The sequence below is a fragment of the Phycodurus eques genome, chromosome 1 (genome assembly GCF_024500275.1).
Source record: "Phycodurus eques isolate BA_2022a chromosome 1, UOR_Pequ_1.1, whole genome shotgun sequence".
In the NCBI taxonomy this organism is placed as follows: domain Eukaryota; kingdom Metazoa; phylum Chordata; class Actinopteri; order Syngnathiformes; family Syngnathidae; genus Phycodurus; species Phycodurus eques.
In genome coordinates, this window is record NC_084525.1 from 35,935,135 (window position 1) to 35,947,724 (window position 12,590).

General features: G+C 42.5%; 1 protein-coding gene across 4 annotated transcripts in view; it reads right to left on the bottom strand.

Moving 5' to 3' along the window:
* The window catches only part of LOC133409747 (synaptotagmin-2-like), a 107,626-nt gene that overhangs the window by 26,164 nt on the left and 68,872 nt on the right, over positions 1-12,590 (bottom strand). For 3 of the 4 annotated variants that reach the window (XM_061690191.1, XM_061690182.1, XM_061690200.1), the window contains 5 exons: positions 8,443-8,643; positions 7,963-8,123; positions 3,087-3,224; positions 2,506-2,673; positions 1,859-2,026 (listed from right to left, as the gene is read on the bottom strand). In XM_061690191.1, coding sequence (XP_061546175.1) covers positions 1,859-2,026; positions 2,506-2,673; positions 3,087-3,224; positions 7,963-8,123; positions 8,443-8,638 — 831 coding nt within the window. In that variant the 5' untranslated portion in view covers positions 8,639-8,643. The remainder of the gene's footprint in view (positions 1-1,858; positions 2,027-2,505; positions 2,674-3,086; positions 3,225-7,962; positions 8,124-8,442; positions 8,644-12,590) is intronic. The other variant, XM_061690209.1, reaches the window with a different exon arrangement.

Below are 12,590 nucleotides of genomic sequence, written 5' to 3' on the forward strand. Positions count from 1 at the left end.
AACACTATTATTTAGCTAATCAATTACAATACCTCATCAAATGGTTGCACTACAATGAGGATTGTGATTCTTGGCGAGAATTGGAACAAATAGACTGCAACAACATCAAACTGCCAAAACTCCCATTTATTTTCACAAGTCTTAAACGCCATAAATGCTTGAAGAACCCAATAATCGCATCCACCTTAACAGCTTGGTGGCAAAGTTTAAAATCTAAAGGATCTCAATTAGCTCAGAGTATGCGCTCTGTCATAATCCAGATTTCGAAATTAATAATATACCCCTTCATTTTAGTACATGGGAACACCTACAATAACTATTTAACAAAAATGTTTTTAGGACACGTGATGAACTGTTCCAAGAATTCCAAATAACAGGCGGAAACTTTCTTCAATACAATAAATTAAAAGCACCAATAAAAAAAAGAATACCAACACAACAGAGCACCTCAAACTGCTGGAGTTTGTCAAGCAAATAGTGAAGCTTCTCCGCAAAGTAAAATAAATCTCTCAAAAGTTTATAAATTATTTTCATGTACTAAATCAATGACATGGGAAGAAAACGTTTTGGGCGGGGCGTGTGGGGCGTTGGAGGGGAGGGGATTGATTGGCTGGGGGGGGGGGGGGTGGCATTGGGTCCCTGCTGCCCCTACCGGGTGGCCAGTTGTCAGGGCGCCTCGGTGGGGCCAGCGGATTGCCCTGGGTCCCTCGGTGTGGGACGTGTCCCGTCCACCGGGCTGTTCTCAGGTGGACCCCTGGGCCCGATTCCGCCCCTCGATTGATTGGGTGGGGTCCTCAGCCTCCGCGGTGAGGGCACAGCAATAACAGGACACTTCTGTCAGTCTTTGTGCATGTAAAACGGTGTCAATTCACTTGCATGTCTCCGCAGGCACACACCCCTGGGACTCTTTCACTGGGTGTGGGGCCACTCACTTATTGCGACAAATAACTAATGAATATGCGAATTGGTTGTTTATCCCCTCACTCATACTCTCGTCCTATAGACTTTAAAAAGGGATACAGATCATCCATTCTGCTTGACCTAACAGCCGAACAGGACACACACACACAAAAAATTAATTACTCTATGTACTTGTTGCCATCTACAAGTTGTAATAGAAGACCATTCTTTTTTTCTGTCTGTCACTATGCCTCACTGGCATAAATAGATGAACAAAGATACATTATTTATTGTAAATATATATTTTTTGAGGCGGCACGGTGGACGACTGGTTAGCACATCTGCCTCACAGTTCTGAGGACCCAGGTTCAAATCCGGCCTCGCCTGTGTGGAGTTTGCATGTTCTCCCCGTGCCTGCCTGGGTCTTCTCCGGGCAATCCGGTTTCCTCCCACATCCCCAAAACATCCATGCGAGGTTGATTGAAGACTCTAAATTGCCCGTACGTGTGAATGTGTGCGCGACTGGTTGTTTGGTTATATGTACCCTGCGATTGGCTGGCGACCAGTTCGGGGTGTACCCCGCCTCTCGCCCGAAGATAGCTGGGATAGGCTCCAGCACGCCCGCGACCCTTGTGAGGATAAAGTGGTACGGACAATGGATGGATGGATGGATATATTTTTTGAGCAATTAAGTAAAATTTCATAATTTCCCACGGCACACCTGAAGAGCACTCATCGCACACTAATGTGCCACAGCACACTGGTTGGAATCACTGACATAGTGTGATTAGGAAAACCATGGTTAGTAATTTCTGTGCCTGAATGTAGAGCAAATTGGAGCGAGCTTGTGTGCTTCCGAAATCTAGCAAAGCTCCATCACAGGTAGGCTTTGGAAGTAGGGAGTATCTTTTAGAGGAATAAAGTTGAAGGGTAGCACTTTCCTTCACGACACTATTACCTCTTCTTGGTCCGCGCTGTCTAAATCTCTCCACTCCTCAATTGGCTTTGCCAGGTCAAGCGTGTTCATGGGTATTTTAATCTCTCCAATGACGTCATGTTTAGAGAAACGATCAAAATCATAGACAGACATGACCAGGGTCTTTCCTCCCATCTCTTGGAATGGAATCTGCAAAACACCAACCAATCCCAAATGAGTAATTTATAGCAAAGTCCAGATTTATTGCATTCTTCCGCAAATCATTACTGTGTGTTGATGGTAATATTTTCAGTGCAAAACAACATAAACTGTGACTTCGGTCTAGACCTTACAAAATGCTGGCTTAATATGCAGCTTCTGTAGAGCTGGCCGGACTTTGACAAGCTGTTTGAATTGTTTGTGTTGAATTCCTCCAGCTGTGTCAGCAGGCACCAAAGGTGTCCCTCTCTTTTTAATTGGATTATCACCCAAGTTTTCCTTGTTGGCCACCTTCAAAATGTCTGCAACCTTTTTGTTGCCAGTGGATGAAAGTGTTTGGGAAAAGGAGTTAAGCAGGCACTAAACTCAGAGGAAATCGAAGCAATCCAAGGCCAGATCAAGACTGGTCAACCTGACACGAACAGATTCTTTTAAATAGTAATGAGTACAAAGAGGACTTCATGTCTTACCTTGAAGGTAAAAGTCTCATTGAAGACTGGGTTAAGTGTTTTCTTGTGAACCTTTGTGTCAAACTTCTTCTTCTTGTCGGGTAGGACAAACACCTTAACATAGGGGTCAGAGGTACCACCACTGTCCATGGAGAGGAGATCAGCAGCTTGCAGGATCCCCACAGTTAGCTAGAGAAGGAAATAGATGTGATAAACAGTCAGTATATATGATGTTTTATATCTTTATCAGACCAAAGGACCTTCCTTTGGCCAGATATTTGATCAGGTCAAGTGCTCCACAAATACTATGACAAGAATGTGACACTGAAACAGCATTATTTTGTCATGAAAACATTGTACTACACTACACCGCAGACATCAAAAACTGAGGTTGGTAAGCAAGTGAGCATGCAGCAATAGGTCTGAACTTTCTGCCACCTTAAATATAGATTTACAAACCAAGAGTTTTCTTTTTGATTTGACATTGAAAAATGGTAGAGACACGAAATGATATGACTTAATTATAATAAATAATTCATATCCACAGAATTCTTATTCTCTTCCAGTCACTTTATGAGTATAAAAGGGACCGATGTACTTGCCTTGTTCTCCTGGAAGTCGTAATCAATTGAGTACTGCAACTTTCCAAGCTTCTCTTTCTCCTTCACTTCCTCTTCTTTCTCGTCTCCAGTAAGTCCAGGTTCAACATCGTCTTCCTCGTCATCATCATCCTGTTGTTTCTGCAAAGACAAAGGGGTGGAAGGCAGCAGAGGAAATAGTGAGCAGATGCTTTGAAGTTGTGCTGATCAACAACCCTCGGCCATCAGCAGCCAGGTTAGTCACAGCACCTACCTGCCACTTACCCCCGCACACACAGGTGTTACTAGTGCAATCTGTTCATCGATGACCACGGTTGCAACCTGACTTGATTTCACTATTCTTTGGGTGACACCATTTGCTGTTAGTTAGTTTGTCTGTTTGTTTTTTAGGTATTCCCTAACTAGTATTTAAAAATGAGGCAATTACGTTGTCCTGACCTAGAAAACAGTATGCACTGAGTTAATCCAGAGAGGGGGAAAATATATATATTTATGTGTTATATGGCGGTGACATGGAAATCCAGTCTAACATACCAACCATGCAATAAAAGTATGAGTTCTCAATCTTTGCTACGCTGTAATAACTGCCATACTAAAAATAACTGTTAGAAGTTTCACATGGAAATGGTCTAATCAAGCAATCATAAGAAGCTAATTTTTGTTAAAGGTGAAAACAAGACAATATTCCTGTTTCACGTCATATAACAAAGTTTAAGTATAATGGCAGTGCAGAGTTATTACATACACAATGCACAGTATTATTAGTCCAAGCTGTCACAAAATGCAGAGCTCCCTTCCCGAGAGGCACTGAAGGACAGAGCAATGAGGTAAAGCCAAACCAGTGACACAGTGATTCCTGACATGACTTCTGAGAGTGAAGGCTGTTTGACAAAGGATGTTGACCTGAAAGAGAGCCATCATTCCTGGTGTCTCTTTAGCCTCTGACATCCTCACATATTTCCAGGTTTACACTGCTATTGTTTGTTACGCTTATTGTAACTAACTGTCCCAGCTACTACGGTATAAGCAATATGATTGGCCCCAAGGAGTGCGAGCATGGGTTTATAAACAGAAGTTAACAATGATGCAGCAGCGTTCACTTGGTCTGAGGGTTTGCCTTGTTTTAAAAATGGAAAATAAAAAAATACTTCCATGTGCTGGTTTGGAGCAATTGTTTTCATGTGGCTGAGAAACTACTTGCTTGTTTTTCATGTAGCTTTACGTGTTTTAAAGTCCAACTTTATGGCCAAGACCTTCAGTCATGCTTCCAATTCTTCAAGCTTGAGCAGTTGGCTCTTAAATTGTCCTTTCAGTTTTGCTTCAAGTCGAGTATTGCTGACATTTCTATGGCTGTCATCTTGACAAAACAGGGATGTCTTCATAAAAATCGGACGGTCCAGCTACTCTCTGGTCAGCTGAAAGAGGTGAGCTGGAACAGGGCGCATACACAGATAAAACACACATTCTGACTGCACTCTTTTTTTTCTCCCCACACATAGAAACACTTGTCTTGCCCGCATGCGGTCTATCGTGCATGCTTAAACTCACGCCCACTTGTAAACTCACACGATTGTCCTTATTTTTGGCATTCTCTACTTTTGTTGTTGTCAATGCATTTCATTAAAACATGCCAGGCCACAAAATGCAGGGTATGTTTCTTTCTGATGGCTGATGTATATTTGTAAATAAATTGCCTTGTAGCTTGGGCAATGACACTTTGAAAAGAGCAAATTTTTGTCAGGACCAAAAATGTCTGACCTCATCATACTGCCTTGAGAATTGTCGCTTTTCCCCCAACTCCTAGTGAGGGCTCGGGGATAAAGACATGTTATGTCTGGATGCATGCCCTTTGCTCAACGTGGTATGAATATCAAGAAGAGGATTCACCTGGAGAAACTTTGTGGTGACTAGCCTAATCTTTGGATGGACTGAAATCAGGATTGTGTGAGGACAGAAAATTTGGGGCAAACATTCGGGCACACCATCTCTCTCTCATCTATCACCTTGTATGTCAGCAGCATGGGTCATCCAGGAAAGTTACTCTCAAGTCAAGTTGTGGCCATTCAATGTTACCTACTGCAAGGGCGTACGCTGGTCTTTGTCAAGAGATACAAAACAAACAAGTCTGGTCTGTCGTGGAACTCTGAGCGTGTTTGCACAAGTGGGGCGCCAGTGAGTAAATTTCAGACTTTGAGAGGAATTCATTGGGTGTCATTGATCATCTTTTTTATTTGCGTCGCACTATAACAGCCCATGATGGTGGAATCAAGCCCAAAGTTCACTGGTGGGTTGCGTTTGTATGACATTATCCAGCTTAGCCCTTGCACATGCATGTTAGTGATCACTAGTGAATTGCTGAATGCACTAGTCATTCAAAAGGTTCAATCAAAGGAAGGGTTTCATATTCATTTCAAACTATTTGCATGAAAACAGGTATTTGTTTGGGTCACATTTCTGGATAGAACCATCTTTGTATCAAGACAGCAATTGGTGCGGCATGTCAGTTCAGTGGATTTTGCGAAGCAGCTTAATTGCTCCCAAAGATTCCTCAAGCACCGGCAGCACCTCAGCTTGCAAAGAACTAAGGAAGCCATAGCACTCATTGACATCATCAATGCAATTCATCCCTTCAAGCCCAGCCCATCCCACCGCTACCCCCTCTGCACTGGTCTGCGCTTACTCAGAGTGGCCAGAGAGGGGCGCCGCGTGCTATCAGACCTACCGTAGGCAGAGAAGTCCACCACAGTCAAGATACACGGAGCACATATAAGACACAAAGCAGGAAGGAGGAGAGCAGAGACAAAGGAAGAGATTGAACTCACAGCAGACACCAAAGAAGGGTAATCACAGCAAATGCAGTCAGCTAGACTGTGGGGAGTGAGGAAAATGACATATAGGCCAACCTCCTCATTAGCACAATCATATCTTGTACAGCAGATCCATTGTGCCTTAAAATAACTTATCTTTTAGATGTATTGCTACCCAACTGAATGAGTCGTCAAATCATCACTGAGGCATGCAAAAAAATGATAATTCTAAGACCTGCACAGGAACAATTGTTGTAACTGCTATTTTTATAATCACTCTTGAAAGGTTGCGAAAACAGTGTTGGGGGCTGAACTGAATAGATAGGACATGTCATTTTCCACTCAAATCCCAAAGCACAAGTGAGAGAGTGAGAGAGAAAGAGAGAGAGAGTGAGAGAGAGAGAGGAACAACAACATTTATGACAAATACATTACATAACAAAAGAAGAGAGAACAAAATAAAACAATCATGGTTGGTAAGAGTGTTATTTTCATCTGTAGAGAATACACTGACCTGGTTACAAACCTATTAAATAGAGCCTTTGCCCATCAGTTACTGCATAGTTTTAAAAACAGTAAGAAACGTGACCAATCCAGGGCAATTTTAGGTTTCTGTTGAGTCAAAGCTATGGCTGCATGCATGCACCCAAGGAAGGGAATCAAGAAACACATTGAACATTGCAATCCTACTTATGACCTCATCTTTCCTGATCATTGGTGGCATATTTGCTGTCAGCTGACTGTTAAATCCCAATTACAATAGAGTCCAGAAGTCACCCAACGTTTTGAAACTGAGGGCGACTTCTTGGATACATTGATTAATGCAAAGGGCTATCAGTTTTAAACACACTTCTGAAAAACAAATTTGCTTAAATGACCTTTGATTATACTCTGTTATTATTAATAATGACTGATATTCATCTATCTGAAGACACTGATCATGTTAATGATTTCTCACAATAATTTTCAACAATGATTTAACAAAGTAGGAAACAAATAAATATCAATATGAAACACCTTCTTTCCATAAATCTCTACAATCCGTTACATTTTCGAATGATCACTTCTAAAACATTCCTAGGAAATCAAAATGTCCCATCACATGTAAGCTATTTTTAAGACCAGGCCCATGGTCTACTCATTTGGTCCTTGATGGCTTCTTGGTGACTGCGGGCACGATGTTGGTGAAACCTGTGTTAGACCCATTTGTTTATACTTGTGAAACAACAAGGGCCCTTTATTCAACACCTTTTTTAGCTAAAATGGGTACAAATGTCTCATTTTGACAATTCCAAATCTGTCTGTCTGTCTATCTATCTACGTTAGTGGAGAAATTTATACACATATATAGTCCAAAGAAATCAAAAGCATCTAGTGTGCATGGGTGTAGTACTTCTTTCCAAATTGGTATTGCTATCAACTGCCAGATATGCTAATTACAATGCTTAATAGTCATTTTGTAGTCGTCGTAGGATAATTTCGATAACATCATTAGTATGCAAACATTTACCTGTTTTTACAAGCTTATTGTATAAACGTAGGTTTCGGTTCACATGTAAAAGAAGACGTTCAATGTTTTAAGTCAATTGTCTGTAATTTGAAACTTAAAGACAGGTTTCAGATCTAGGAAAGCCATGGTTTTGACACTGTACTAACCGAGCGGCACATCTTTTACAACACCCAGGATTAAGAGAATAATATTTTTGAATAGAAGAATTGGGTAAATGGAAAAAAGCAGATAATCAACCAAGTTTAAGGAAATCTTGGCAAATAAGTGTTTATTTTCTCCATTTAAAAGGCCTCAAAACATAACAAATTCTTGGGACAGGAGAAACTCCTAAAAGGTTTGCTTCAATTAACCAAAATAGAAAAGGTTGATTAAATTGTGTCCTCTTGTAAAACTATCAACTCAGCTGATAATTGGAAAAACAAAACCAGTTGTCTTAAAAAAAAAGGCTCATGTCCCTGCATGCGTCTATATCCCAATGTAAGCCTTGTAGAAGTTATAATCAAAGGTTTATGAACCATTTAAAAATGGCTAAAATTACCCAAACCCTCCCAGTGTCACATACCTCTCCTCCTTTGAGGTTCTTCATCCCCATTTCACCCTTCCCCTTCTTGCCCTTCTTGTTCTTCTTCTTCTTGCAACAACATTTCTTGACGATGCAGAAGCAGCACGTTAGAATAAGTAAAGCAGCAACCACAGCAATGGCAACGATGGCCCAGGATGGCACTGAGGATGTAAACAAATCCACGTCAAGGTGAAACATTCTTAGCCTGAGAGGAAAGAAACAAATACTTTGACATTTGACCGACCATTCATTGAGCCTGTTACATGTCATGCTCTGGGTCAAATATATTTAGTAAGAGGTGCCATGCTAGCGATTAGATTGGGGAAAATTAGATTTCTGTGCCATTAGGGGGGCAGCCAGTGATCAATACTGAATAAAGTCGTAATGAGGCAGCCAATGCCTGCAGCAAAAGCAGAAAATCCAATTCCAAACCGGCTGCTTCGTCATCACAAGTTGATTGGAAGTTGGTTCGGTACTCACGTGGGATCTTATCGATTTCATTCAGAAACTTGTTTTTAATCTCGTCAAAGGCATCGTTCTTGCTGACTGGCTCGGTGGAGTTGTCTGCAGAGACGAGTGCGACAGGAGCAGGAGTCACAGTCAAGGCACTGGCCTCTGTTGGCTTGGCAGCAACCATTGGCGTTGTCTGGTGCTTGACCGGGTTCCACTTATCCATTTAGGCTGCACATACAGTCCCAGAAAAAACATCAGGAAAACAGTCATTGCCCCCTCTGTCTGTAGCGTTTTGCTAGTGTTAAGCACGTACAGGTACTGTATATTCATTCATTTTGTAGGAAAAACAAATGCATGTTTATACGGGTGTTATTTACTTTACCAACGTGGTTTAATACAGTAGTAAACTACACTTCACAGCAGTAGAGACAAGACACCGAACCAAAACAATTGTTCCTTATCCTTATTTAATTTGAACTGTTGTGGAACCCGACTGTAATACTCCATCCAGAAATAATACAAATGTTTTCAGTTTTGTACTAATAAGCTTGAATTTTATGACAGCATACATAAATCAGTAAAATGCAAAAGCCTACAAATTGTAAGGGTTCTTGAACCAATAGGCACCTGCTTACCCCTTAATCATGTACTGTACTGTGTTTTAAAAGGGAGTATCAGTCTCAATGTCCCACACCAAGAAAAAAGCTGAGTAATTTAAACTTTTCATGCATAGTGGTCACTACAGTGGACAGCTATTCAAAAGCTTGTTTCTTCTACATTCATGAGTCTTGATGTCAAAATCGCAAACGTCATTACAGTAGATTCTAGTGTGTCATCTCATACACTGCCACCCACTGGCCAGCTGTTTTAAGTGCATTGAAGGAATATCTGTTTCTTCGAGTGTAGGAGATGTAAATCTATCTATCTATCTATCTATCTGTCTATCTATCTATCTATCTGTCTGTCTGTCTGTCTGTCTGTCTATCTATCTATCTATCTATCTATCTATCTGTCTATCTAACAATGAAAGGTATGTACTATAATTGCTGAAATGGACTCTTTGTGATCGGAGAGAATAACATGAAGTATTTCATAGTTCACAGTTTTAGTCACGGTTTTGTTAAAAATATATTTCATCAAGTAATGTTCAAACACAGGTCATCCAGCCTGAAGAGTAATAAAAACCCTTCCTGATGGAGGTTGGCTTAATTAATGAATAAAAGGGTTGAGGTCAATGCTGGTACATTACTGAATATAATGATAAATGTGAAAGTATTAAAAATGCATGATGAAGCCATTTTTATTCCCTGAACCCTTTGTCCCTGTACCATTTCATCCATTTTTACCAACAGATACATATTCTGTACAATGATTGACTGTGGCAGCCTGCGCTACGGTCTGACACTGCAGTGGTTCCAAGATATTTCACAAGGCAGTGAGTTCAGTGGGCAATGATTTGAGTTCACTTGGTGACAATATGAGAACTAACCATCAATCCTCAGTTATACATCACTTTTGTTTTGTTTGCTTGTCGCCTAATGCTCGAGCCAATTGTGCCTGACCGAGAAAGGTGTTAGGAGAAACAAAAGAAACATCCACACACCATTCTGTCGTGTTTCCACGCGCCGAAGAAATGTTCAATCTGAGCTCTTATCAGTTCCAGAAATCACAGTGTGACAAGTGCAGCTGGAAGCGACCGGCCAACAGACTGATGACTGATTGGGCGAGAGCAGAGAAGGAAAACAAGAATAACTTGACTCTTGTTGCTTTTTCTAACATCATGGTGATATGGTTGACAAGCAGGATTTTCCCATTTCTTCAGTGCCAATCCTCAAGTTAGTGGCGAAATTTCAACCTCCATTCATTGCCACATATAAATTATTCAGATTGAATTTGACAATGAGAAGGATGAGCTCATGTCACTCACAGTCACCTAAATACTGTATATGTATGTATATATATATATATATATATATATATATATATATATATATATATATATATGTCTTTAAAAATTACTTGTGCTGCTGTTGTCACAAACGGTGTTGCTGATATATTACGTTAAGGGGAAATGTGATATATACTTTAATTAAATTGTGTTTATTGTGTACATTGGGGACATCGTGTACATTGGGGACAAGAGGGTAGCCTCCCTCCGCCTCCGGGGGGGACGACGACGTATCCTGACTGTTATTTTTGCCAAACAGCAGTTCAAAGTACCCACCCGTTTTGGAGTCCTTGGAGGGGTTGATGGAGAGCGCTCCTTTTGGGGACTCCCTTGTTCTTCTGGGGGACTACAATGCTCATGTGGGCAATGACAGTGAGACCTGGAAGGGCGTGATTGGAAAGAACGGCCCCCTTGATCATAACCCGAGCGGTGTTCTGTTGTTGGACTTCTGTGCTCGGATTGACCACAACGAATACCATGTTCAAGCATAAGGGTGTCCATAGTTGCACATGGCACCAGGACACCCTAGACTTTGTGGTCGTGTCATTGGATTTGCGGCCACATGTCTCGGAGGGGCGGAGCTGTGAACTGATCACCACCTGGTGGTGAGTTGGCTGCGATGGTGGGGGAAGATGCCGGTCCGACCTGGCAGGCCCAAACGTATTGTGAGGCCACACTGGTGAGGTGTTCCGAGAACGTCCCACCGGAAGGAGGCCCCGGGAACGGCCCAGGACTAGTTCTCCCGGCTGGCCATGGAACGCCTCGGGATCCCCCCAGAAGAGCTGGGTGAAGTGGCTGGGGAGAAGATTGTCTGGGCTTCCCTGCTAAAGCTACTGCCCCTGAGACCCGACCTCGGATAAGCGGAAAAAAGGGATGGATGGTTGGATAAATTGTGCTTATATTGCATTCATAACAATGTATTTGTTGTTGTTCATAATCTTACCAAACTACTTTAATTGTATTAACATTTACAGATATCTGCTCAACCACTAATCTCCACTGCTCTGCGACAGCGAGGACGGACAGAAAGGAGATAGACTAACATTTTACAACTTCCTTTACAGACAGCTTTTAGTAGACTTTCAAGCAAAATAAAAAAAAAATTTACTTCGGGGAGGCAGTTACAATTCCCAAGCTAAAGAGATGGAATAGTAGTTTTTTTGGCCTAAGTGTAAATGTTTGCACTATGACTTTCATTGGCTAATTAGAGATGAACATAAAGTACAGACAAATAGTTTGCTCCAGTGTTCCAACGCTTCAATCATGATCCAAAAAATAACAAAAAGAATCATCGGTAGTTTTTTGGCAATCCATTCACTAAATGTGACATTTTGTGAAAAATGAAAACGTTAACCTAATGATGTGGTGCTGGAGGAAATGTCAGAGGATCTCCACAGTAATTATGATGGATCCTCTGGGCTCCTTGAACATTTGTACAACATCTCATAGCAATCCATCAAAGTGTTGTAGAGACACTGCAGTAGCGGACGGACATTGAGAGACACAGTGTTTTGAGTTCAATCATATTTGAGTACCCATCCTTGAGCCGTCACCTTATCGTGGTGGAGGGGTTTGTGTGTCCCAATTATCCTAGGAACAAAGTTGTCTGGGCTTTATGCCCCTGGCAGGGTCACCCATGACAAACAGGTGCTAGGTGAGGGACCAGACAAAGCACGGCTCAAAGCCCGTGTATGATGACGAAAAACGATGGACTCAGTTTTCCCTTGCCGGGACGCGGGTCACCGGGGCCCCCTTCTGGAGCCAGGCCTGGAGGTGGGGCTCGAAGGCAAGCGCCTGGTGGCCGGGCCTGCACCCATGGGGCCCGGCCAGGCACAGCCCCAAAGGGTAACGTGGACTCTCTTCCACTCTGGAGTTGCAGGTGTGGGTATACTTATTGCCCCCTGGCTCGGCGCCTGTACGTTGGGGTTCACCCCAGTGGACGAGAGGGTAGCCTCCCTTTGCCTTCGGGTGGGGGGACGGGTCCTGACTGTTGCTTGTGCCTCTGCACGAAACAGCAGTTCTGAGTACCCACCCTTTTTGGAGTCCTTGGAGGGGGTGCTGGAGAGTGCTCCCGCTGAGGACTCCATCGTTCTGCTGGGGGACTTCAATGCTCACGTGGGCAATGACAGTGAGACCTGGAAGGGCGTGATTGGGAGGAACGCCCCCCCCCCCACCCCCCCTCGATCAGAGCCCGAGTGGTGTTCTGTTATTGAACCTCTGTGCTCAT